Source organism: Zophobas morio, unplaced genomic scaffold, assembly GCF_036711695.1.
Source record: "Zophobas morio isolate AGI-343-1 ecotype UQ-CSIRO unplaced genomic scaffold, CSIRO_AGI_Zmor_V1 ptg000011l, whole genome shotgun sequence".
Lineage (NCBI taxonomy): Eukaryota > Metazoa > Arthropoda > Insecta > Coleoptera > Tenebrionidae > Zophobas > Zophobas morio.
In genome coordinates, this window is record NW_026972116.1 from 15,039,647 (window position 1) to 15,065,399 (window position 25,753).

Here is a 25,753-nt window from a genome sequence, read left to right on the forward strand (position 1 = left end):
AAATTAATGCTACGTGTTTAACTAATCGTAATAGAAGCTTGGTTTTAGCGTTATCTAAAATAATACAAACTGTAATAAGAAATCACCTTGTTGTCTATAAACCTACACTTCAAATGTTGTCACCGCTTACGCACTTGAATGAATGCCTTAAGCCTATTTTTATCAAAATATTTGCGTAGATATGATCTTTCACTTGAGTTTCAATTCATGCCAAGCATATATAAAGGATCCCAAATTTTTTTTTACTAGTAAATTAGTTGCACGACCATGGCTCTAAAATCTACTTTCTTGTTGTGTGCCTTCCTGGCTGTAAGTATTCTTTAATATATTTGACAACTACTACTCACGTTGATCTATTAGTTTGCAAGTGCTGAAATACAGCCCCGCGATTTGGCCGACCAAGTTAGAGAAGAACTAGAGGCTCTAAAGAGCATTGTTCAAGGCAGAATTCTTGCCGCCCACGACGACCTCAACAACGATCTCACCGACTTTAGAACAAACTCTGGGAATGTTGCAAACGCAGGAACCATCTCAATAGCACAAGAATCACAAACCGTGGACCAGCAGTTGCAAGCAATCAAGGACTTGGCACATGTCGCAAATGTTGATATTTCACCATGTACGAACGTACGTGAACAAACTTTGAACAGACTGCCTAATCGTTTGACTAGGGAAATGAACAATTGTATTAGTGAGGTGGATTCACGAGCGTCCTCAACTTCCAGCAATGGAAGATACCTTGTGGATATCGTAATTAACAAAGTCCACAATTTGGAATTCCAACTACGTCAGTGCCGAGACGATCTGTTGTGCATTGCTCCTTTGCTTACTGAAATAGAGCTTGATAAAATCCGATTGCCACAAAGTGTCGACACCGAGGTTCAAGCTGTCCAGGGTCTTTTGACAACATTGAGGCTTTCGGTACAAACTTGCTCGGACTCAAGCGTGGCCCAATATATTACGGAGGCATTCGGGATTCTTGGAGACATTCAGTCCTGTGCAGATAGGCTTATTGATTAAAATAAATTATTGTTTTAATGTACTGAATATTTATTTTCTTTTTTTTTTGTAGAAGAATGAAGTAGTGCGCAATTATAAATTACACATAGATTGATTCGTGTAGTTTTATTATTATTATTAACACTTAAGATATTGGCTAAAACATAAACATGATAAATCATGTGGGATCAAACAGAACTCACGATAAAGTATAAAATTAAGCCTAGAAAATTTTGGCTAGATTAATGTATGATTCCTGATCAAGACGATTTTTTTATGTTATCGCGTCAAGTAACGTCAAGTAAAAGCACTTGATAGTATCAAATTTCGTCAGTCTAAGAACTCTATTGTATAAGACACAGTTACAACTTTACTGAACAAGTTGCCGCAATGTTCAAACTAAGTTTCTTGTTGGTTTTTGTAGTTTTGGCCTCACAGGTAAGTTTGTCTTCGGTTGTTACCTGTAATCCACCTCTGTGATTTAGGTCCACTCTAGCGTGGTCAAAACTCCTCGTGATCTTGTAGATCAAATTGAAGAGGAACTAAATCAACTTTCAAGCATCGTCCAAGGCGCAATTCTCGTCGCCCATAATGATCTATCAAATTTAGAGTACGATTTTCTTAACTATGGCAATAATGTTATGTTGGAAGCCGGTATTTCAATCGATCAAGAAAAGCAAAGTATTGATACTCAGTTAACCACGATTACCGACATGGCGAATTCTGTAAATGCAGATATTTCTCCTTGTACGGACATTCGTCAAGAGCTTCTAGAAAGACTCCCGGCGGAATACACCAACCAATTGAAAACTTGTATTTTTGACAAAAACAAGCAAGAAGCTGGTTTGGTATCCGATGCTAAATATGTCGTCGATGTGGTTATTAACAAGGTTCATAATCTTGAATTTCAAGTACGTCAGTGCAAGGAAAGTATTCTGTGTCTTCAACCGATCCTTACTGAAATTGAATTGGATAAGATTCGGCTTCCACAGACGATTAATACCGAAGTACTTTCAGTAGATACGTTTTTGACCTCATTGAAGCTGTCTGTTGTACAATGTTCAGAGTCATCGGTGTCTCAGTACATAGCCGACGCCACTACCATTCTTCAACAAATTATCGATTGCGTAAATAGAATAATAGGATAAAGTTCAACTGTAATAAAACGGCAATAAAGTTTAATTACTATTTGACTTCTTTCTTCCTTTATCAGATTTAGCGATTAATTTATAGCTAGGAAAAATTAAAGGGTTCAGTTTTCTTAATTACCTCAGTGAAACAATCACAATGGTTGTTAAAACTTTCATCTTGGTTGTTAGCATCGTAGCGATTCAGGTATTAAAGATAATTGTTTTTGCTTTTGCTCAACTAGTAGTGTTTCAGGCAAGTGTTGTGCCTTTTGATTTGATTGACGATGCGAAGGAAGATCTTGAAGCTTTAAGACAAATCGTCCTAGGTGCAATTTTCGCCGGCCAAAACGATCTAGATGATTTTAATTTAGATCTACAAAATTTTGGCAGCAATACTGAAACATCAGCAATTCTTACAGTTCAAAGCGAAGGACAAACAATTAACAGCTCTTTGATCGTTCTTAAAGATTTAGCACACACTGCTGAAGCTGACATTTCCTATTGTCTTCAAGGGCGCGAAAACTATCTTAACAATCTACCGGTGGTGATTCTTGCTGATTTAAACGACTGCGTCTTTGGTGATATTGCAGAAGGATCAAGAGTTTTAGGAGAAGTTAAGTATTTGATTGATATTACTATTAATACTGTTGATGCTCTGGAGTTTCAACTTGGGTTGTGCGATACTGACAGTGATAATTGTATTAATGCTATTATTCAGCAAATTGAATTCGAAACAGAGAAAATTCCCCAGCAAATTAAAGTGGAACTTTTAAAAGCTGAAGAACTTTTCGGGGAGCTGAAGATTTCTGTTCAGGAATGTGCTGATCTGAAGATATCTCAGTACGTTAGTAGTGCAAATACAATATTGAAGGATATAACGCAATGTGTAAATGCTATAATTGGATAAGTACAACAATATCTTTTAAACATTTTTCCGACGCGACTGACACTTGACCTTCATTTTCGTTATTGTTGATATTATCAGAATAGTTTTTGTGCAAATTGTGACGCATGTTTCATCATCCAGATAATTGTATTATTTGGTAAAATACTGTAGAACAATTGAGAATTAAAAATAGATATCCTTATAAAACAGAGTTTGTGTTTTTATATGGAGCTGTAAAGCGGGTTTATTACTTTTAAATTAAGGTATTAAAAACGATCTTATCATGTTATAATGGCTAAAAAATAAACCGATTTATCTGTATTTATCATTCTTTAAATCTTTAATTCTTACATATTTTTTTTGTTGGAAAAATAAATACATCTACCAATAAAAATATATAACAAACAAAAATTGAAATCCTTTGCAAGGATGATTCGATTAGAAATTTGCCTTTCTGGAAAAATATTTTTTTTAAAATCACGTTTTACTGAAAATACGTGGACTTCAAGTAGGTAATCCGATCGTAACATACGCCTTTGCCGTTTCATTTAAAGACTCTAAAATTCGCTACTAAACCTTTTATACTCATCTTTCGCATTGAACTAACCATATTACACCATCAAAGCATCTATTATTAAAATTTTTATTCCACCAACGAAATAAAATTAAGGGAGGGAATCAATAAAGTTTATGAACTGCCCTATTTAATTACGCTTCCCGTAATTAAATTTCAACCGATCGATCGTGTCTTTACAGTCAAAATTAATAAAGCGCTTAAAAAACAGAAAACTTCTTTTAACGTTCGAAACGGGAGACATTACCTTTTAAACGTGCCTTATAAATTTCCTGCTGGCGCATTTAGTGCACACACAGGAAATCTTGATTCATGCAGCGACATGTACCGCTTTTACGTAACGGTGAAATGCACCTAATGAGTCTTCAGGATGTTGAAGCACCCACAAATTAGTACGGAGATTGCATTGGAACGCGTTTTCGGTGTCGTCGCAGATTCGTTAGGAGTTCTGTTTTATTTGGCGTTCTGGAATTTTCCAGTGAGTCAGTGTATTAAATGAAAAATAAAAAACGTGCAAGTTTCAGATGCTGCTTAGAAGAGTAGCCGTGTTTGAATACCAAATGGCGTTTCAGGTTGGAAAGTAGGATAATAAAAAGTTATGACTACCACTGGCCCTAAAAAAGTTTTCAAAAGCAATGCGAACGGCTGGGGAAAATTGCAAATGGAAATGTTGAATAGACAGTTGGCGCTTTTGTTGTATTGTTTACCCTTTATGGGTACTTGTCATTTTACATGTGTGGTATTGAGGGCGGTAAGAATCTACCCGGGGGGAAATAAAGTCAAAGTTCATTATTCCTGGGAACGTGGCTGCACAGACAGTTCTTATAAAAAGGTTTTTCTCGAACAGGTTATGGTTGATTAAGAAATTTTTAAGCTTATGAAAACTTAAACTATCTAAAGTTAGGTTTTTCCGAACCGGTTACATTTAAAAATAACACAAAAACGTAGAAAATGCTAACTAGAGTTCATTATTATTCTACAAAAATGAAAACCAATATGGTAGCTTTTTGTTCAGGAATTTTAAAGGTTTTTAATAGAGTGCGATTCTGCGTAAGAAAAATTTCTATTTGGAAAATTTCATATTGGAAATACCCGTGAAACTTATCGATAATATAATTGGAATGTATCTTTGACAGATCATACTAGACAGATGACTTCCGATATGATCATATTGATTGATTGAAAATTTTGATATCTTTGAAGATTATCGTAATTGATAGTTCAGCTTCAACCGAAATGTGTCTACTCATTTTCTCCAAACAAATGATTATTAAAATTTTGTTATTTATTCCTTTCAGAAAGTTGCTGAGGTCATTTTGAAAAGTAATTAAATACACGTTTTATTAATAAATACACTGTGAAATGTAATCTGTAATTTGGCAATATAATTTTACTGAAATGCGCTACTGGATGTCTTACGATATTATTTATTTGTTTTGTTGATTAATTATAAAACGGGCTATCTAATTTGTTATCAGATTTGGCAACATAGTGCTATTATTAATAATCTCAGACTACAGGTATAAAAATGATGTGTTTGGAAAAATAAAATAAAATTTGAGGATACGTTAAGAAACTACACAATGGATGTATTTAAAATTTTTGGGAAAGACCAACGAACATTAACTATCATGCACCTCCTCCAAAAAATTAAGACAACCAATATGTAATAAATAAGTGTATAAAAAACACTAGAGTTTGGAATTTAGTTCCCCCAAATTTTGATTGCAGAGGAACTATAAAAAATAAAACCAAAAGCTCGACTATTTATGAAGATTTTAAACAAACATTAATTAGTGTTCATTTTCACTTCCCGAGCGTAAGCGTAAGGAAGTATTTTATTTCTTGATGTTTTATGAACCCTAGAGAATAAAAATAGGTCGCCAGTTTTCGTCTGTCTGTCGTCTGTACCGTTCCTCATTGGAAAAAATTTCTCTAATCATCTCCACCAACCATTGGGCAAAAACCCTTGAAATTTTATAATATAACGTTTACTTGTGGTTTATGAATCTGCCTTGAGAAGAACCCAAAGGTTACAGTTGAATGGTGTACTAGCGAGTGAACACCATGCGAAAGTCGTGGAGGTCGCCGGTTCGATCTCTTCATTGGCCTTTTTTTTACTTCCCAAGCGTAAATCGAGGAAATACTGTAATAGGGTCCATCCACCGAATGACTACTCTCATGTTTTCTTGATGTTTTATGACTCGAACAGGAATCACTGTAATGCGGTATGTCGTCTGTTCGGCTACAGCCGTTTATCTACTGCTCTTCCTGTCCCTCTCCTTGTATCTCTAGCTTTTCTTTTTCTTTATTTCTCATGATATTGATAAGGAAATCACTCGAGAGTTTCCATTTCTCTTGATTCTCCAACAACATTTGTACGAGGTTGTCAATCGTTAGGGTAATTCCCAGTGTCTTTTCCACGGTTTTCTTCGCACCATTTCTTGCTAGTCATAATGTGTTCTGGAAAATCCGTTTCCTCGCAGCGTGTACACAGGTCGTCATTTTTCTTGCCTATTCTTTTGGTAAATTTATTGAATTGGCCCGTGGCCTGTAAAAAACTATGTTAAATAGAAACTGATTCTACGGTGTTTACTTTTATACCAACGAGAGGCTTCCGGAATTAATTTCTTGGTCCATGTTCCTTTCAGCCCACTAGTCCATCTACTCTGCGACCTATTTATGATTTTCTCTCTCTCCTCCTCTCTGATGGTCGTCGTAATATTTCCGTTTTGGCTCGGGCGTATAATTACTTCTCTCTTCTTTAAGAGGTCTATAGGTGGTTTGGCCGCCAGTACCTGTAGAACCTCCGTCCACACAGTGCGATATCCGCTGGTGATTTTGATCAGTGGTTTCCTTTGCACCCTTTCTAACATCGTTACGTACATATTTAGTGTATTTGAGTGCTCCACCTCACACCGGTGCACCATATAACATTATTGAATTTGCCACTCCGTTTAATAGTATCTTTCCGGTGTGGCTACTCGGCCCCCGGCAGTTCGGCATAAGACGTCCCAGTGCCGATGTTGTCTTTTCAGCTTTAGAGGAAATGTATAAGATATGTGGTCGAAATGTTCTGTTTTGCTCCAATATCATACCCAGATACTTAATCTGCTTAGAGGGCTTAATACCAGGCCATTCAGAGCAATTTTAAGTAAGTATATCCCTCTTTCTGGGTGCGTGTAGCACCACCACCTCCGTTTTATCCAGAGCGAGCTCCAACTTCCTCTCCTCTGGCCACTTAGATACTTTTTCGAGTGCTTTATTGCCGAGGTACTGGACCTGGTACTGTAATTCGTCAGTAATTACAATGACCAAATCCTCCGCGAATCCTATTAGATTGACTCCTGGTATTTTGATTTTCAAGACACTATCATAAAAAATATTTTACAACATAGGGCCAAGCACCGATCCTTGTGGGACCCTAGCGGAAGCTTCCTGTTTCATTTAATTACATTTAATTTTCCTATTATCAAAATAGTTTAAAATAAAGTTTATGAGATATTGCGGTGGGTTCTTTGGTTTTAATTTCGCCGAGTTGAAACCATTTCTTACATCCAATGGCTTGGTGCCTTTCCCTTCTTCGACATTAGTATTGCCTGGGCTGTTTTTCAGTCCTTTGGAAAGATTTGTCTTGCTAGCAAGTCGTTCATTACTACCAAAATTGACTCAGGTATTGTGTCTACCGCAATCTTTACTGACTCCGGTATCATCCGGTCTGGTCCCAGTGCTTTCCCTGTTTTTATTTTATCACTCGCTTTTCGCAGTTCATCTAGTGAAAATTTTTCAGTTTTTTCCACCTTTAATTTTTCTGTCCACTAGTCATTTCTGTTAGGGAATAGTTTTCTAATATCAGACACCCCCTCTTCGTCCATACTGTATCGCTGCCGCGGAATGCCTAGGCTTCTGGTGGCAATATTGAAACCCTCCCCCTAGACATCGTTTTCAACTTTGTTACAAGTTTTTAGCCATTTTTCTTTCTTTGATTTTTGGGTTAGTTTCTTTAATTCCTTCTTTAGTGCAGCATACCCAGCTATGGTATCTTTGTTTTCAAGTTTCTTCTTGTTTGTTCTTGTTACCTCTCTTCGCATTCGAATACACTCCCTCCGCTTCTTGCTGATTTCTTCCGTCCACCAGTACGGCTCAGTTCTACGTTTCTTGTTTCTTTCAGATATTGTAGCTTTGTTGTATGCTATTCTGTTACTTCTATCATATGATAAATCGTCGTGACTTACGTTATTTGCTTTTTCCAATAACGCTTCCCTAAACTTTTTCTGACTAAGTAAAGCTTTAGTGGGCTTTCTTCCTATTGCCCCTTCAATGTTTATTCTAATTATCTCAAACCGGATATATCTCTGCTTACTAAGTGCTTCCTGCTTTAGAACCTTCCAATTTTTTATGTTTTGCGATATCTCTGCCGCCGAGCAGGTAATGGACGAATGACCCTCAAATCTTTAGAAGTTTGGTGTTTCTCTGGTATTGTGACAGACAAAATTTAAATTTGCTCTCCATTCCGCCAATATATTTCCTCGTTTGTCCGTCCTTGCCGATCTCCACAGCACCGACTTCGCATTTAAATCTCTTAAGATTATAATTTTTCGCCTATCCTTTTTCACGTCGTCTACCAGCTTCTACAAGAACTTGATGAATTCGAGTGCTTCTATATTGGGTGAAATATAGCAACAAAAAAAATTGTATTTATTTGCTCTTATTCGCACGTATCCTCTTCTTCTTCGAAGTCGAAAATTGTAATTCTCTTGTTTCTGATAACTACCGCGACATTTTTCCTCTTGTTCGAGATCCATCCACCATTCTTAATCCGATTTTTGTTCGGTTTACATAGGACCATAGTATATGCCCACTCCTCTGCAGCTGTTGCTAATGCCAGCTCGTCCGGGTTCCTTCCTCTGTAGATAATCCCCACATACAATTTGATGAGTTGATGACATGACCTTAAAATTGACATAGTAAATGTTATTTAAACTTCCTGAAATAGCATACCTCTATGCTTGTTTTATTTTCTTTTTTGTTACTGTGTAGCGCTTTGTACTTTTTGTATTATTTTTTGTTCTTTATATGGCACTTTTTGTAGTCACGTTTTTTTTCCTGATATTTTTGTGTGTTTTTGTTGAGTCTTTTTTGTCCTCGATTTCAGCAGCTTTTTTTGTAGCGTTTTTTTCTCCTCTTATTTTGTCGCATTTTTTGTCGAATTCTTTTGTTGTGTTTTTGGTCTCATTTTTTTGTCACTTTTTGTCATGGCCTGTTTCTTCGAATTTTTGCTGACTTTTTGTAATTTTTTTCGTCGCCTTTTTTAAATTTCCTGTTTTAGTCTCTTTTTGTGACGTTTTTGGCCCTATTTACATCACGTACTTACTGCAAGCTAAGGAAATATTGTAACAGGGTCCATCCGGCGAATGACCTTCTGTCGTTTGTTTCGATTTTTATTAGACCGATAATAATCTTTGACCAATGACTACCAAACAAATTTTGTATGAATGTTAGGAATATCGTGTATATGATAAAACGCTAACTAAAATTTAATATGTCTGATCATTCCCATAAAAAATATGATGGCGTCAGTCCAAAGATTTGCATGGTAAATGCTGTTTAAAAATAAATTTATAAAATAACATATTCATGGTTTATGAATCCAACTTGAGTTTTTAACTATAACTATATAAAAACATTTTATATCAATATAAGGTCAACGTAAATGTTATCGTTGAAGGTGTAGTGATGAACGAATCACACGCAAACCACACAGAAGTCGGCGGTTCGATCTTTTTAGGTCACTTTTTTACCCCCCGAGCGTAAGCTGAGGAAGTATTGTACTAGGCTTCATTCGGCGAATGAAGACTCTTATGTTTTCCCGATGTTTGATGAGCCCTCGAATACGAAACAACAGGTATTTCGTTTCCATCTGGCTCTCTGCCTGTATCGATGTTTAGTTGCCAGATAATCTCCAACACCAGTTTGATGAATTGACCTTAAATTTACGCATAGTAAATCTTATGTAAATTTCCTACAATTGCGTGTTTCTACGCTTGTTTTATGTTCTTAATTTCTCCATCACTTTTTGTACTCACCTTTTTTGCAGCATTTTTTCTGTTTTTGTTGATTTCGTTTTTTTTGTGTCAATATCCTTATTTTGCATTTTCTTTTTTTGAAAATTTTTTGTCGCCTTTTGGAGCCGTTCCTTCTTTTTTTCTTACTTTTGTAGTCACATTTTTTAAAGACTTCCTTGTTGTGTTTTTTATAATTTTGTATCGTCTTTTTTTTGTACTTTTCGTAATCGCCTTTAATCTCTTTTTTCGTTGACTTCCTTCTTTTAGTCTCCTTTTCTGGGGCTTTTTGGATCTTTTTACTTCCCGAGCTTAAGTTAAGGTAGTATTGTAACAGGGTCCATTCGACGAATGGCTACTTTCAGGTGTCCTCGACATTTCACGTCCCATAGAATATGAAAAAATAGGTCTCCCATATCCGTCTGTCTGTAGTCTCTGTCAGTTTTTATTAGACCGATATTTCCGACTGCCGGATAGATTATTGGCAATTATTACATATAATAAAATAATAATTAAAAATATCGTGTTGATGGTAGAACGCCAACTAAAATTTGTCTAATGATCCCCATCAACACTATGACAACGTCAACTTAAAGTTTTGCACGGTAAACGGTATTTAAATTTTATAAAATATCATATTCCCGTACTTGTGGCTTATAAATCCGTCCTCATTCTTTACCTTAGCCGGATGGACTTTCGCAAAAAATGTGTGCTAGAAACGTGAAGGTCGTGAGTGGAGTATCCCATAGCGAACTTAATTACCTCACGGACCATTTATTTTTTTCTTACACTGTGACTGGTATTGTCTACATTTTTATCTAAAACACTGGATTTATTTTAAATACACTTCAAGGGTAAGGAAGAGTCGTTTAATAATATGTATAATACCAAACAAATAATCACAATAAACACAAATCGGAAAAATTAAATTTAACAAAAAATTGAATTGATGACAATTCAAAAACTAATCAACAATTATTCAAGAAGATTACTGGAATTAACGGTGTAATCCATTATATTATGTTTTCTCATAACTATTAAAAACAAGTGACTTAGTAATCATGATAAGGGTTTTAGATTACTGTTGAAAATCATCTTCTTGTCACATGAACACAGCATAATAATTGCAGTTTAAGAATGTGACATTCTATAAGGCGAGATATTCAGAATGAAAAAAATGTACCGACTTATTAAGACAATTTATTGTCCACACACGACAATTTCACATTGGTTTGTATAAAGGAAACGTTAGTAACAGTACACAAACCTTAACTTTATAATTGAATTATAAAACGTGTAACAACATAACATTTAATTGTATATTCGGAAGGTTTAATGCCATTTCTACACAAGCCATAGTTTAATTACTCAAAAGTTTTTCTTCCACCGAGAAAGGGTAAATATAAAACAAATTAAATTACTCGCTTCCTTGACACGGCTTAAGGCAAGCGTAGTTATATTCAAATTGGTTAAACCAAGCGCACATTTACTTACTTTAGGTATACGCAGACAAGGGATGCTAGTTTACAAAATTACATTAGAAGCGAAGGATTGATGTAGAGCGCCACCTGCGAAGACGCCTTTGTCACATTTTCGTCAGTGGCGCAAATTGTTGCCGAGGACCAACCACGATCATATTCTTAACGCCTACGCCGGCCCTTTCAAAGTAACTGATGGATCGCGATGTGACTCTCAACAGATTGTAATCTGGTACTAACGAACTGTTTGAAATGAAAATAATGAGGCGACAAACTGCGTAATTCTGCAGTAATTGGAATAAAGTGGACATTAAAATTTCTGAACCGACGCATATTACATCGCTTTTTCCGTCTCGTAAAGTTCGGGCGTTGCGAAAATTAACTTTCCGCCAAGTTTTAGGCACATTATTAAAAGATTATCAAATCGGAGTGTCTAATTATGCGGAATGTAATAAAGGGGGACCTCGCTAAGAGACGCTAAAAGATGCAAACAGCCGAAGTGTTGACCGGAATGGCTTGGTAAAAAGGTGATGAGCTGAATCGTGATAATTCCCAATCCATTAGTGCAAATCCCCCCGGCTTAAAATTTATCGAATGGAGGGTGTTTTTTATTAGGTGATTCTTTTTGTAGTTTTACTCTTTAATGTTGAAGGTTAATTACATTCTCTTTATTTGCTCTTCGGTTCCATCTCGTGCATTTTGCAGCAAGTGGCGAAAGGAAAGGTTCCAAATGATACATTTTACGCTTGTTGTTTAATTTTAGTGGACTACGTTTAGACTAGGAGACTGATGTCGTTAGAGAGCGATTTTCTCTAAAGGGCAATGCGAAAAGTTTATGAAATTGCGTAAAAGTCGAAAAGACATAAATTCTCCCGTACGGAAGGTGGGACATAAAACTGCGGGGGTGCCAGCAGCAATTAACAGTATAACTGGATTAGTATCTCCCGGTTTTCTTATTTATGGCGTAATTAAGGGGTTGTAATTTAATAAAAAGGAATCCTATCTGGTCGATCAATGTTGTTAAGGGTAATTCGATCAAAACTAAAATTGGATATTTTTCAATTTTCTTGCATGAGTAGTAGTTGTGTAGGGTGTGTTAGCGACACACATTTATCAGTTACGGAAAATAAACAATAGATGAAAAAATTTAGTGGTACTTGATAACAAATTTTTATGTTAAAATTGTAAGTCAATTAACAACACAACAAAAATTAAATTATTAAAAAAACATTGTATTTAAATTTCCTGTTATCATATGTGCTTCAAATTCGACTTTATCTTTATCAGATAAGGGACAAGTGGCACTTAACGTTTGTTATTTCGATTAAATAGGCTCAAATTTTGTTTTCGTCTTCCGTCTTTTAAGTATTAACTTTAAGTTTTTAAATTTTCAAAAACATCTGTTGACAGCTCTTGAACTTATTGCACTTTGATTTAAGTGACGTCGCCATTGAATTTGCTGTTAGTTTTATGAAAGGTGTAAGTACTAAGAAATTTTATTGCGGTCTTATATGACGGTTTTAATGTCATGGAAATTGAAATTAGAGTTGTGACTCACATAAAACACAGTTATCCCTGAAAAAATATAGTATACGATAAAACTAAATTTAAAGCCGAAAAGTACCTCAGACACTAAATACCTTACTGCACGTTTTAACATAAGGAGAACTCTGAGGGATGATAAGGTGGAAAGTTAGACTATAGACAAGTTTGAATTAGGCGTCAATTGTTGCCCTAAATGCAACCAGTAATTCCTCCTAAAATCCACCTGAGCTGACATGAATATGAGTGAAAGGGATAACCAATTTCGGGACAAGGGTCATAAAATTATCGTAAGTTGATATTGAGGAGTATTGATAATTTATGACAGATTGCCGACAATAGACCTTCAATACAGAACTTTTCCGTATTCTTTTAAAATATTAGCAAAATTTGCTCTAGATGGCGTTGTAGCACGAACAGAGTTTGGGGCTCCTGGTTGTGGCTGTTTTTCCACCACGACGGTGATTCTACTCAATCGGCAAGCATGGCGTCCAGCACCCCTCTATAACGAAGAAACGTGCTGCGCGAGCAGGCCGTTACGGTCGCAAACTCGTGGTTGGAAATCCCGTTTGTTGCGCCAAGTCGCGAGCGTCACGTCATGCCGACCGCTCCTCTGACTTATATTCAAGGTCCGCGTCTTTTGTGCAGATGGCCCGATAAATCCCGCCAGTTCGACTAGGAACCTAGAAACCGCGCCCTCTGCTTCTGTCAGGTGTTTCTGTCTTATTTACCTCAATTCCATTTTAAATGTTCATTTTCTATAACTCTGGTATTAAACTACAACTGAACAAGTGTCAAAGTTTCAAAAAGAGCAATAAACAACATTTAAATTCGCCATACACTCTCGTAAAATTTTAAACAGCAAAGAATTCTTATCTGAGATTAAGACTGGACATCAAGCAATTTATAAGATAGAAACATTAACCAACCAAATTTACGTGGTAGAAATAAATAGTAAAGATTTATAAAAACAAAAAAAGCGCTAGTGGTAAGTAAAACTTGTGCAGATAAAAAATTACGTGTGGATAGAAACTGCAGAGCATGAAAATTTACGTTTGATTTAAATTATACAGCAAAGACAATTATTGAGGCTAAAATTGTGAGAGAGAAAAAATGCAAAGCTAACAAAATTACATGAGGTTAGTATTTGCCATACTTTATCAACAATTTAAACAAAGAATTTACATGATGTTAAATTATGCCACACTTTCTCAACGATTCAAGCAAAGAATTTACATAATGTTAAATTATGCCTTGATCCAAGTTACTTAAAAACATTTAGTCTTGCGAGTTTATATCGTGCACTGTCCCCAGCGTATCCCAAACAAACACATGATAAATAAACACAAAATACATCCCTCATAACGAGAAATATGCGTCTCGGTGATATAATTTCCCACGTTGCGAGAAAAATGTCTCGGTGATGTGATGATGATGTGATGACTGCCTAAGGGGGAAAATTTAACCCCCCTCCCTCAGTCCACGATATTATGAATTCTACCGTACTTCCCACGGTCCCTTTTCCCAGAGCGGGACAACGTTAGAGTAATTTAACTGCCGTAAATGAACTATTAGAAATCTTGTGTGAGGAATTATATGTGTTATAAGTGTTATAATGTAACACTTAAGTATAAGCATCCAGAAAACTTATTTATAACTTGATAAACAAAGGATCAGTCCTCACTAAGTGAATTTCACGAAATCTCATATCAAGTGCTTTATCTGAACAATCTCATGACTGTTACTTACGGTATGCTTGACCCACCAAAACAAAAACAACAGTGACACAACACATAGAGATGGGTCGTTACTTTAGGAACCGTTCCATTGTAGCGCTACCATCGAGTAGCGGAGTGTAGCGCTCCTCGCGACAAAAGTAACACGTTCCACTCTGCGTTCCACTTGGAACTTGAAACGATATTTGTACGGGAGTTACGGGACGGAAATTCAAGGAACGAAATCATAAAACACGTTTGTCCGGAACGTTACAAGAAACGCAAATAGTGAGGGCTTGGGAACTGAAAAAAAAAGAGAATAATCTTTCAGTCATTAAAATAATTGTGTGTTTATCAACTCAAAAAAAGATATCAGGAAACGTTTATAAATAGGTATTTATTTTATAATATTTATGAAAAAAAAAGAAAAACAAAATGTATGCAACGCAGATCAAAAGTAAAGGTTTAACAATATTTAAATAAACAGATAAAATAAAAAGCAAAGCGGTTTTATCATAAAGCAATCGGCAAAATCAGCAAGTGTTGTATTTTGTTTGAGGGCGGTATCAAAGACGCTGCATATTCGATAATTTTTTGTAAGAATGCGACGGTCGATATAAATGACTCATTATCAGAAAAGATATAAAAGCTTAGGTATAAAATAGTTTATAAATAAGTTTTAATTGAATACATGTATTTCAATAGGAACCGAAAAAAATTGTAAAATCTCAGTCTAGTAGAAGATTGGGAATGAACACAGAAAGTTGCGAAAACAAAACTATAAAAATATTTGTAGTTTTGTTTATTTTATTATTTTTTTTATTAAAATGAAAGTAGAGTGCCCGTCCTAATTGTTGTCAGTATTTATTGTGTCCAGAATGTCCGTTCGCTACATATTGGTACTTGAGATTGGAACATTCGTTCCAAGTTCCAAGCGGACAAGTGGAAGCGTCGTACTCAAACGCCACTCGTGATGAGTACGTTCCAAAGTAACTAGTTACTTGGAGCGCTATTTTCTTGTAGCGGTAGCGGTTGTAGCGCTCCACGCGTGGAACGATTTTGCCCATCTCTAGAACAGAGTGACGCATCTTAACCCTCTACTAAGCAAGCCAACTTCTACCAACCCTCTCACTAGATACTACCCAGAAATTCCCTAGAAGAGCTACCAACTACCAGAAAAGAAATAAACTTTCACATGGTTGCTTATGTTTAATGTTCTTAAATATTTATTTTTTTATTCAAATTATTCAAATGCGATTTCGCGCCGTTGTTTTTTTAGCGCGAAATTTTAAGTCAAATTTGGTCACCACATTATATACCAACATTTTACGATTTAACTTTGAATTTGTAAAACGGAATGTTCTGGAACCTTACAAATGCTTTAAGGTAATCAGTCATTATTATTATTAATAAACCTATTATTATGAAATTTTGTTAACACCTTCCACTATGTAACGCAAGAGAGTTTTTTACAAACAGTTTTATCATCGTCTTCTTTTTAGCATTTAGTTGAGATTCTTCATCACGTATATTTAAAAATCAATATCTCTATTATTGATGGAAATTTCGTAACACAGTTTTCACTACTGTTTTCGGTTTACACAAATCTGCAAATAACCAGATCAATATTAGGATTTTTTTTTGTTGGAAATAAGATATTCTAAAAAAAAACTTGTGTCAAAGAAGCTTCTTTTACTATATTTCATTTTCAACACAGTAAATTGACAAACGTTTTCTACATAATGTATAAAGCTTTGTAGACTGCAAATAGTTTTGCAAACCACATATTTTTAATTAATTCATGGTATATTTTGGTTTTAATCAAGATTATTTAAAATGGCAGGGGCCTTTAAAATACGTTATTTTGTCATATAAAAAATTAAAAAATTGTTATATCTCTTAGTGCCAGTCCCCTGAAGCTCTGTAGTTTGTGATTAAATAAGTTGTCAAACTTTATTAATGTTGTGTTACATTGTTGGAAGCAATGAAAAGAAATTTTGTTTAATGAAGAATTCAAAAAACTGCAAATATCATTTAGATATGTTACACAATTTACGCTTTCCACGTGAAGCTATATAATTCCTTATCCGATAATAATTTCTAAATTGAAAATCATCTGACGACGTCAGTTTTCAAGTGGCTGCTCAGAGTGACTATAAAATTATTGTCGGAGAATTAATCACTTTTAATCTCACTTGTCAAAATTTAATTCTCGAATACTTTGGCAACAAACACGCTACATACTTGAACTTGAAAGATAAGCACAAAAACAACATCATTATCTTTTAACAAGGTGTCTCGTACCAGGAAACAGAAATTGCTGGAACACAAATTTAAGACTGGGGATCTCAAAAGACATTTGTCTTGTAGTGCTATCTCGTATTGTCAAAGAGAACGGATTCTGTGGAAATTTCGCATGTTTTACAAATTCAATCGTAACTTTAAAGTATTACTATATATTATGGTGCTTCGTGGTGAAACATATAAATATCACTCCAATTTCCGCACCTTTTTTATATTTACGCCCACCATGAATATTATTATCATTCTTCTACGTTACAATAAATATGTTCTGCATTGGTAGCAAATTCGCGGCTTTTCCTTCAGGCAATAAATGTGTTGTTCCTCGACTTCAAAATGCTTGAGGTGTCTTTGCTTAAAACTAATAAATTGTAGATGCTGGATTTCCCTCCAGTTCGACAGCTCAGATCAAAAATATGTAAAACGAGTACAAAAACACAAGACTATGATTAAATTCAAAATTGTACGATTTTAATAAGGAGGCGTTATTAAATTCAAATTGATGTTGATGCTTTTATTCCACAGTATATTTTTAAAGACTCTACTCCTTTTATTTATAAATTTAAAAAAACTGCTGACAGTTTGAGCATGAAGTTTAGCAATTATGCCTGGTTTTATATTCGTAGTTAACGATGCAGTGTGTGCTTGTTCAAGCTTTGAACTGATGTGACACACGTTGCTACGTCATCTCCGCCCTTATAGCTTTTTATTGCTACACGCTTTTACCCACTAAACACAAAAAGAGTGCAGATATAAAACCTCTCAATTTATGGGTCCCGTTTTTTTGAATGGAACTATAAAGATACTTGGAACTTTGTTACTTAGTAATGAATTTTTGAATTACTGAATTAATAAATAACTAAAGATTTTATTGGACAATTAACCAATTTGTGGAATCGTTCAGAATCTAAGTTATGACATTTTAATACAAGTAAAGAATATAAATATATAAAAAGAAAATACTGTTTAAAATGAAAAGGTTTAATAGAAAAGATAAATTGACTTATCGATTTAGTAAGACAACAGAAAGTGCTATAACTCTTTGACATTCAAAAAATTTGGCAGTTATAAATTAAAAAAACCTTTTATATGAAAGTTATTTAGCTCAAATAAATATTTATATTCAACAAAAAATTCTTTTCATCTCTAAAATATAGTAGAATCATTCTTCTGGATTTAGTTTGTAAAATAAATTTTCGGACTGTTTTATTTATGGAATAGATTTTATATTTTTACAAGTTTATACCAGATAATAATAACAATAATAATAATTAGATCAATAGATATATAGCAACTATATTTTACACCTATAGCCAATAAATAAATTATTCTTTGTCGAATCTAGAGCCGTTTAGACCCCGTTGTCATAAATTCTAATAAAATATAGATTCCTGAGTTCGCTGAACCCCAATTCGAGGATATTTGGTCAGAAATAAAAGCTTTTTATGACTTCTAATGCCAACACAACTTTTAGGATTAAGTTACTTATGACTACAGCTGTGCGGTTGAAATTTAAACGCTGCGAATTGACCCCCACTCCGGCAGGCCAGAGGCTTGCATCCGACGTTATGTATCGCGAAGAAAATTACGCGAAAAATAATGTTAACGGCATGTCAGTTGATGATTTTAAAATCCATATTCACGAAATAAGAGTAATCATAATTTTAATAATGTTCAGGTGTCCGTCTCGCTGACAATAAAACTATTTGTGTGAATTATCAAAAATAATCCACAACTGAAAAGCGAGAAGCGAGCAAGGCACTGTGGGCCGATAGTGGGGGTAAATAAATTTCAACCGCACAGCTCTACTTATGACTTTAAAACAATATAAAAAACGTTTTAACAGACCTTTACCACCAACGCAGTTTCAATTAATTCTATTTTGTCAAATATATATATATATAGTATTTGTTAGTACGAGCAATAGTTGGAGTTCCAGTCAAAGAAGATGTCAACATTGTTGGCGAAACACGTCAATAGATATGTAACAGGCTGTAGAAAGGCGTATATTTAAAAAAATATGTAATCAATAAATTTTTGGGTGACCTCATAAACGTTCTGGAAAGCACAGACTAAAAAACTTTGGTTAATTTCTACATTATCACAAGACCAATTTTTTACTGGCGCAATAATACTTGATATGTAACTTTTGGTTCCGTGGTTTTTAATATTTAAATTTTAAATTTAAATTGCCAGAATCTCAGTTTCTTAGTTTTCATAACATGCTTTCGAGCTCTCCGTTTATACTATTTTTAATATTTCAATTCAATATTTTAATTTTTGGAAGTTCTTTGGACACTTGAATAAATCCCGCTTTAAATAAAAAAACAACATAGCTACGAAGAATGACAGTTTAATAATTTTAGTCTCCTGTTTTGAGGACACAACTCATTCAGATTAAACAAATTTCTATGCAACATTCTTTTTTAGATTTTCTTATACAAGTGACTCAAAAAAAAGCAATTTATCAGTCAATTTATTTTATTGAATAAATAAAGAATTGCAAAACTGAATACTTTGAAATCTTGCAGACGTCTTAAAGTTATTGTAAGCACGGTAAATTGTTAATCAAAATATATCTGTTTATTCCCCTAAAAATTTGACGACGTCGACTCAAAATTTTGACAAAAAAATTCTACCCAAATTGTACAAAATTTGATGAATTTTTACTTGTGATTTATCATTGCATATTTGTTAGATTTGCTTAAAGAGGTGGCTTAAAACAATTAATAACTTATTTAATTGATTAAATCAGGAACGCCTCACTCCATTTTTCCAGAAAAATTTTGGGAACACAATACTGTTTTTAGTATTATAGTCGTACTGCGCCAATCCAAGTTGACATATATCTCCTTGCAAAAATGTAGATGTCGTGATCACATAATTATGTAAAGGAAAAACTGGATGCTTAGCGTCAAAAATCAAGACGGATTCATGAACCAGTATGTTATTTTAATAAATTTAAATTATATTTACTAAAAGAAATTTGAGGAGACATCACCGAATTGTTGGTGCAGGTCACTACCCAAATTTAGGTTCGTGTTTTACCATCAACATGATATTCCTAATACAGGTATAAAATTTGACAACAATCGGTCCAGTGGTTTCGAAGATCATGTGTCTAATAAAAATCGACACAGATAGACGACAGCCAGACGAAGACCTATTTTTTCGAGTTCTCGGGTCATAAAACGCTGGAAAAATATTAAACTAGTCGATCGACACATTACGATACTTCCTCAACTTATGCTGATAGATAGATTAGTATATTCCATAATTAGTATATTGATAATGGAATTTCTGGAAGCGAGCGGAAACTAAGGAAATTTTGTAATAGGTTTCATCTAGCGAATGGCTACTTCTATGTTTTCTCGACGTTTTAAGACCCCTAGAGTAGGGATAAATAAGTCTTCCGTTTCAATCTGTCTTTCTTCCTAAAAACTGTATGTGTTTGATTACAAATTTCTTAACATATCAAACCCAGAACCAGATAAGTTGCATTTCAAGTACTACATCACTGTATAGAAAAAAAATGTAAATTGGGATACTCGGTTTGATTTCTAAAGTAACTGTTGTAAAATCTTGGTTTGCAATTTTTTTATAACTTTTACGTAGAGTTAAGAACGAAGATTACACGTTTTTCAAGTTTACAGAATTTTGAGTTTTTACTTTCCGAGCGTAAGTTAAGGATTATTTTCCAAAATTCTTGAGAAATGGATGAAAATGTCAAAAGTGCCAAAATCAGTCTTATCTTATCAAATGCTAGCCCCGCCCACCCACCCTCTAATTTATTGCAATGTATGCCATCTGCCAAAATTAGTCTTATCTTAGCAGGCACTAGCCCCGCCACGCGCCCTCTTCGCATTCTAATGACTAATTTTATTTCTGTTCAGTATAAGATCATGAATTTCATTCAGACTGGATAAAATCAATCACTGAAAAGGAGACATGGGTGGGTGGGGGGGGCTAATTATACTTTTCTGTCGAGTGGGAGTGGAAACTAATACAGAGAGTTCATTAATGATCGAGAACCACGTGACCAGTTAATTATTTGTAACTAATAAATCGATTGGCATTATTGATTAATGATAAATTATTTTTGCTAAATTGTTATTCTTAATCTGCCATTAGTGTCATTTACGATCAGTAGCGTCCTTGTAGTAATAATTCCCATTCTCGCGTTTTTTAGTGTTTTCCAATTGTTTACTTACATACAACTCAGTTCTTTTCAGAACTAACTACTTGAAATTAACAACTGTGTGGTACGTAATCAAATTTGGTAAAATTTTACAAAACGCAGGCACTGTTCGATTTCACACAAACTGTTTGCACAAAACTCTTCTAGAGCACCCCCTGATCACGTTCCTCACCTTCAAATGTTATGTCCACAAAAAATTGTTAAATTTTGCATTCCTACAGTCTTTAATATCAGTCGTTGCTAATATAACCTAACTTTTTACAGTCATCAACGCGCGGATGCGCGGAAGGGTAATGTCTGATTTTTAATAGACACACGGGCTCTTCGCGCCCACAGACTATCCCCTCGCGCCATACAGCCCATCACAAACATACTCTTTAACGTGGAACTTCTTGCTCCGTGATCATTTAGTTGTTGGAATTGGTGCCAGTTAAATTGCGTGTGTTATATGGCCTATATCGGCCGCAACTATAGGGTGCGAACACTGAATATGTTTTTCTCACACAAGGTGTCATTTATACACATCTGAAGGATAGAAACGTGTTCAGGGGGTGCTGCAGAAGAGTTCTGTGGAAATGGTTTGTGCGAAGGCAAATAGTGCGTTGTGTGAAGTTTCATACCAAATGTCTATATGAAATTAAGTATGTTTACTTTGACATTTTCAGGAAAACTTGTTTAACAATGGTTTTCACACCCGAACAGGATGCTTTCATTCTGATGGCTCACTTTCGAAGTGGAACCCGAAACCCAGACGGAACCTGGTCTTATTCACTGCAGTCGTGTATTGACCAATTTACGGAAGCCTTTCCAGATGCCAATGTTGGGTATCAAACATTTGCAAATCATAAGGGGGTCCTTGTTCATCATTTTGAGACTAAAAATTGTATTTGCAAAGGAAAGACAATTGCCAGAAAAACTGTTTCGACTGAAGAAGTTACAGAAGACATCCAGCATCGGTTAGAACAAAGTCCAAATAAATCTATACGAAAATTATCAGCACAGACAGGTAAAGATTGGTTGTCAGATTTTTTATTTTTTAAAGGCGTTAAATATATTCATAAGAATTAAAGAGATTTTTTGATACAGTTTAAAAATTAAATTGTTGCAGGTCTTTCAGTCGGAAGTTGCCATAAAGCACTACATAAAGTTCTGCACATGCACCCGTATAAAGTTTCAGTCATCCATGAATTACTTCCACCGGATTTTGATCGAATAATAAATTATTGCCAATGGTTTAATAATAATTTAAATGATGATGCCTTATTAGACTTAACATTTTTCACTGATGAGGCATGGTTTCATTTAAGTGGATACGTGAATAGTCAAAATTATAGAACGTGGGCTACTGAGAATCCTCATATTTTTGTAGAAACTAGTTTGCATCCAATAAAAGTTGGACTTTGGGTAGCCATTTCAAGAAGAAGAATTATAGGACCGATTTTTTTTCACGATACGGTGAATGCTGAAAGATATCGCACTAATATTCTACAACCCTTTTTTGAACAACTGCATGATGACGAATGCCAGTATGGTTACTTTCAGCAAGACGGAGCGACGGCACATACAGCAGGAAGCACACTTCGTTTCTTGCAGGAAATTTATGACGATCGAATTATAAGTCAAGGACTGTGGCCCCCAAGATCGCCAGATCTCACCGCGCCGGATTTTTTTTTGTTTGGTCATTTGAAGAACAATGTTTTCAAAAATAGGTTGCATACCATTGATGAGCTGCAACAAGCAATAACCCATGAAATTGAAAATATAACTCCTTACACTCTTCAACGAGTATTTGATAATATGAAAAGAAGAGTTAATATGTGTATTGCTAACGAAGGAAATCATTTTCAACATTTATTGTAAATACCTAAATAAAAACAATTTATGAAATGCTTTATTTTTTTATTCTTAACTCCTTTGTGACGCCAATGAATTTAGGGACATTAATCTGCACTTTTGCCAATTGTGTATCTTTGGTTGCATAGATTTTTGATCACGTGGTTCTCGATCATTTATGAACCCTCTGTAGAATCTAGGGTGTAAAAAAAATAAAAAAAGAACTGACCAGACCCCGGATTATTTTTTAAAATAGTTGAAAAATGGACGAAAATGTCAGAAGTGCCAAAATCAGTCTTATCTAAACAAGTACTAGCCCCACCCACCCACCCTCTATTTTTTTGGAAGCTATCTCATTTGCCAAAATCAGTCTTGTCTTAGAAAGTACTAGGCTCGCCCACCCGCCCTCTTCTCATTCTAACGACTAATTTTATTTCTGTTCAGTATAAGATCATTAATTTCATTCAGATTGGATCAAATCAATCACTGAAAAGGAGACATGGGTGGGTGGGCGGGGCTAATTATATTTTTCTGTCGAGTGGGAGTAGAAACTAATAGAATCTAGGATGTGAAAAAAATAAAAAAAGACCTGACCAGACTCTGGATTAATTTCTAAAATTGTTGAAAAATGGGCGAAAATGTCAAAAGTGCCAAAATCAGTCTTATTTTTGCAATTACTAGCCCCGCCCACCGGCCCTCTGTTTTCTTGGAAGCTATCTCATTTGCCAAAATCAGTCTTGTCTTAGAAAGTACTAGCCCCACCCACCCGCCCTTTTCTCATTCTAACGACTAATTTTATTTCTGTTCAGTATAAGATCATTCAGATTGCATAAAATCAATCACTGAAAAGGAGACAGGGTGGGTGGGCGGGGCTAATTATGTTCTTCTGTCGAGTGGAAAGGGAAACTAATAGAACCTAAGATGTGAAAAAATTGGTCTAAAGAGTTTAGACAGTACTTCCCTCGCTGTCGGAAACTTGACGACTGCATGCCTATTGTGTTTTTTTTCTCATTACATTTTTGTAGTGGGAATTTAAAAAAAAATTGCGATGACGTCATCAACATTTTTGCAAGGACACGTATATCAGTTGGGATAGATGTAGTGTAATACTAAAAATAAAATTATTATATTCTCAAATTTTCGGGAAAATGAATTGGGTCGTTTTGAATATTGATTTGTAATAATCAATAAAATAACGAAACAATTTACTCACGTATACATATCAGAGGCAACTGAAAATCGTGTATGTATAAACACTCTTAATTTAAGATGACAGGCGTAACAGCATACGTGAGAATCAAACAAAGAAACTGTAAACAAAACGACAATCGGTTTTATTGCGTCGACTTCCGCTTATTATATAAAACATTGGATTTTATTTTAATTTTTGACGGTGGAATTCACAATTGGTTGATTTAAAACATGTCTATACCACATTCGCGGAACCTAGTCAGCTATGTTTCAACCGAGTTTTAACTTTAAAAAATTTTGTGTCTACCAAATTGGGTTGGTCCAATGTAATACTAATAATAAGTGTTGCCTTTAATTTGATCAATAAAATAAATTTACTTCATTAATTTTTTTGAGCCACCCTTTAAGAAAATCTAAAAAATATGAATGGAATGATAAATCACAAGTACAGATTCATCATATTTTTCACATTTTAGATAGGATTTATTTACCAAATTTTAGCGTGACGTCATCAATTTTTTTAGGGGGGGATGAGCAAATAAATTTTGATAAAAAATTTACCATGCTTATGATAACTTTAAAGTATCTCCAAGATTTCACAGCATTCGGTTCTGTAATTCCTGATTAAATCAATAAAATAAATTGACGCATTCATTAATTTTTTTGAGTCACCCTGTATATGCAAATCGAAAAAATTTGAATGGAATGATAAATGACAAGAAGAGACTCACCATATTTTGTACATTTTATTATTATTATTAATATTATTATTATTATTGATGTCATAGAGCAGAGGCAAGAGCCTATTATGCTCGACTCGAGGAACCCTGTACTGGGAGCTGAAATTCACTACCATCTCTATTAAGGGGGTGCTCGAACGACGGCTGGAACATCAATATATTTATATATACTTTTTTTTTTTTTAAAGATCAGTCAGGTGGTTATAAAGTTTATTTTTAAAGGAGGCAGTGCTACTTGACTCGATGAGATCTGAATCCAAACTGTTCCATACGTCGAAAACTCTGTTCGATAAGAAATTTTGACGCCACCTGGTCTTGTATTTTTGGTGATGCAACTTCATTGAGTGGCCGCGAAGATGAATTTTAGATAGGATTTATTCAGCAAAATTTTGTGGTGACGTCATACATTTTTTAGGAGGGGACGACCAAATACATTTTGATCAAAAATTTACCATGCTTATGATAATTTTAAAACATCTTCAAGATTTCAAAGCATTCGGTTTTGTAGTTTCTGAGTAAATCAGTAAAATAAATTTACGCATTCTTTAATTTTTTTGAGTCACCCTGTATATGCAAATCCAAAAAATATGAATGGAGTGATAGATCACAAGTACAGACTCATCATATTTTGTATATTTTAGATATGATTTATTCCACAAACTTTTGAGCTGACGTCATCAAGTTTTTGGGGGGGATAAGCAAATATTTTTTGACTAAAGATTTATGATGCTCTTTATAGCCTTAAAACATTTGCAACATTTCAAAGCATTCTGGTTAGCAGATTAAAAATTAAATTTCAAAATGTTTTATAATTTCGCTCGGGAAGTAAAAATAAAAAAAGATCTGATCAAACTCTGAATTATTTTCGAAAATAGTTGAACACTGGACTAAAATGTCAAAATTGCCAAAATCAGTCTTATTTTATAAAATATTCCAAGAGTACGAAAAAATTAGTCTCCCGTTTCCGATTATTTGTCTGTCTATCTGTCTGTCTGTCTATCTGCCATCTGTGTCGATTTTCGTTAGACAAAGAATCTTCAAACCTATCAAACCAATTGTCAAATTTTATGTGTGTATTATGAATATTATTACGTTGAACGGGTA

At 34.6% G+C, this 25,753-nt stretch overlaps 5 protein-coding genes across 6 annotated transcripts in view; all 5 read left to right on the forward strand.

Annotated features, from left to right (window-relative positions):
- LOC135127023 (uncharacterized protein) overlaps positions 1-25,753 on the forward strand; it is a 331,051-nt gene that overhangs the window by 111,066 nt on the left and 194,232 nt on the right. The gene's annotated exons all lie outside the window — the stretch shown is intronic.
- On the forward strand, positions 200-1,114 carry LOC135127021 (uncharacterized). The gene is made up of 2 exons (XM_064053315.1): positions 200-309; positions 361-1,114. Exons 1-2 carry the CDS (start codon positions 268-270, stop codon positions 1,018-1,020), a joined length of 702 nt encoding a protein of 233 aa, XP_063909385.1. The 5' UTR covers positions 200-267; the 3' UTR covers positions 1,021-1,114.
- On the forward strand, positions 1,268-2,192 carry LOC135127020 (uncharacterized). Its single transcript, XM_064053314.1, has 2 exons — positions 1,268-1,437; positions 1,485-2,192. The coding sequence occupies exons 1-2, from the start codon at positions 1,390-1,392 to the stop codon at positions 2,145-2,147; spliced, it is 711 nt and encodes a 236-aa protein (XP_063909384.1). The 5' UTR covers positions 1,268-1,389; the 3' UTR covers positions 2,148-2,192.
- Positions 2,227-3,226, forward strand: LOC135126526 (uncharacterized). The gene is made up of 2 exons (XM_064052549.1): positions 2,227-2,334; positions 2,383-3,226. The coding sequence occupies exons 1-2, from the start codon at positions 2,287-2,289 to the stop codon at positions 3,034-3,036; spliced, it is 702 nt and encodes a 233-aa protein (XP_063908619.1). The 5' UTR covers positions 2,227-2,286; the 3' UTR covers positions 3,037-3,226.
- On the forward strand, positions 20,906-22,745 carry LOC135126775 (histone-lysine N-methyltransferase SETMAR-like). Its single transcript, XM_064052910.1, has 3 exons — positions 20,906-20,949; positions 21,551-21,891; positions 21,994-22,745. Exons 2-3 carry the CDS (start codon positions 21,567-21,569, stop codon positions 22,743-22,745), a joined length of 1,077 nt encoding a protein of 358 aa, XP_063908980.1. The 5' UTR covers positions 20,906-20,949; positions 21,551-21,566.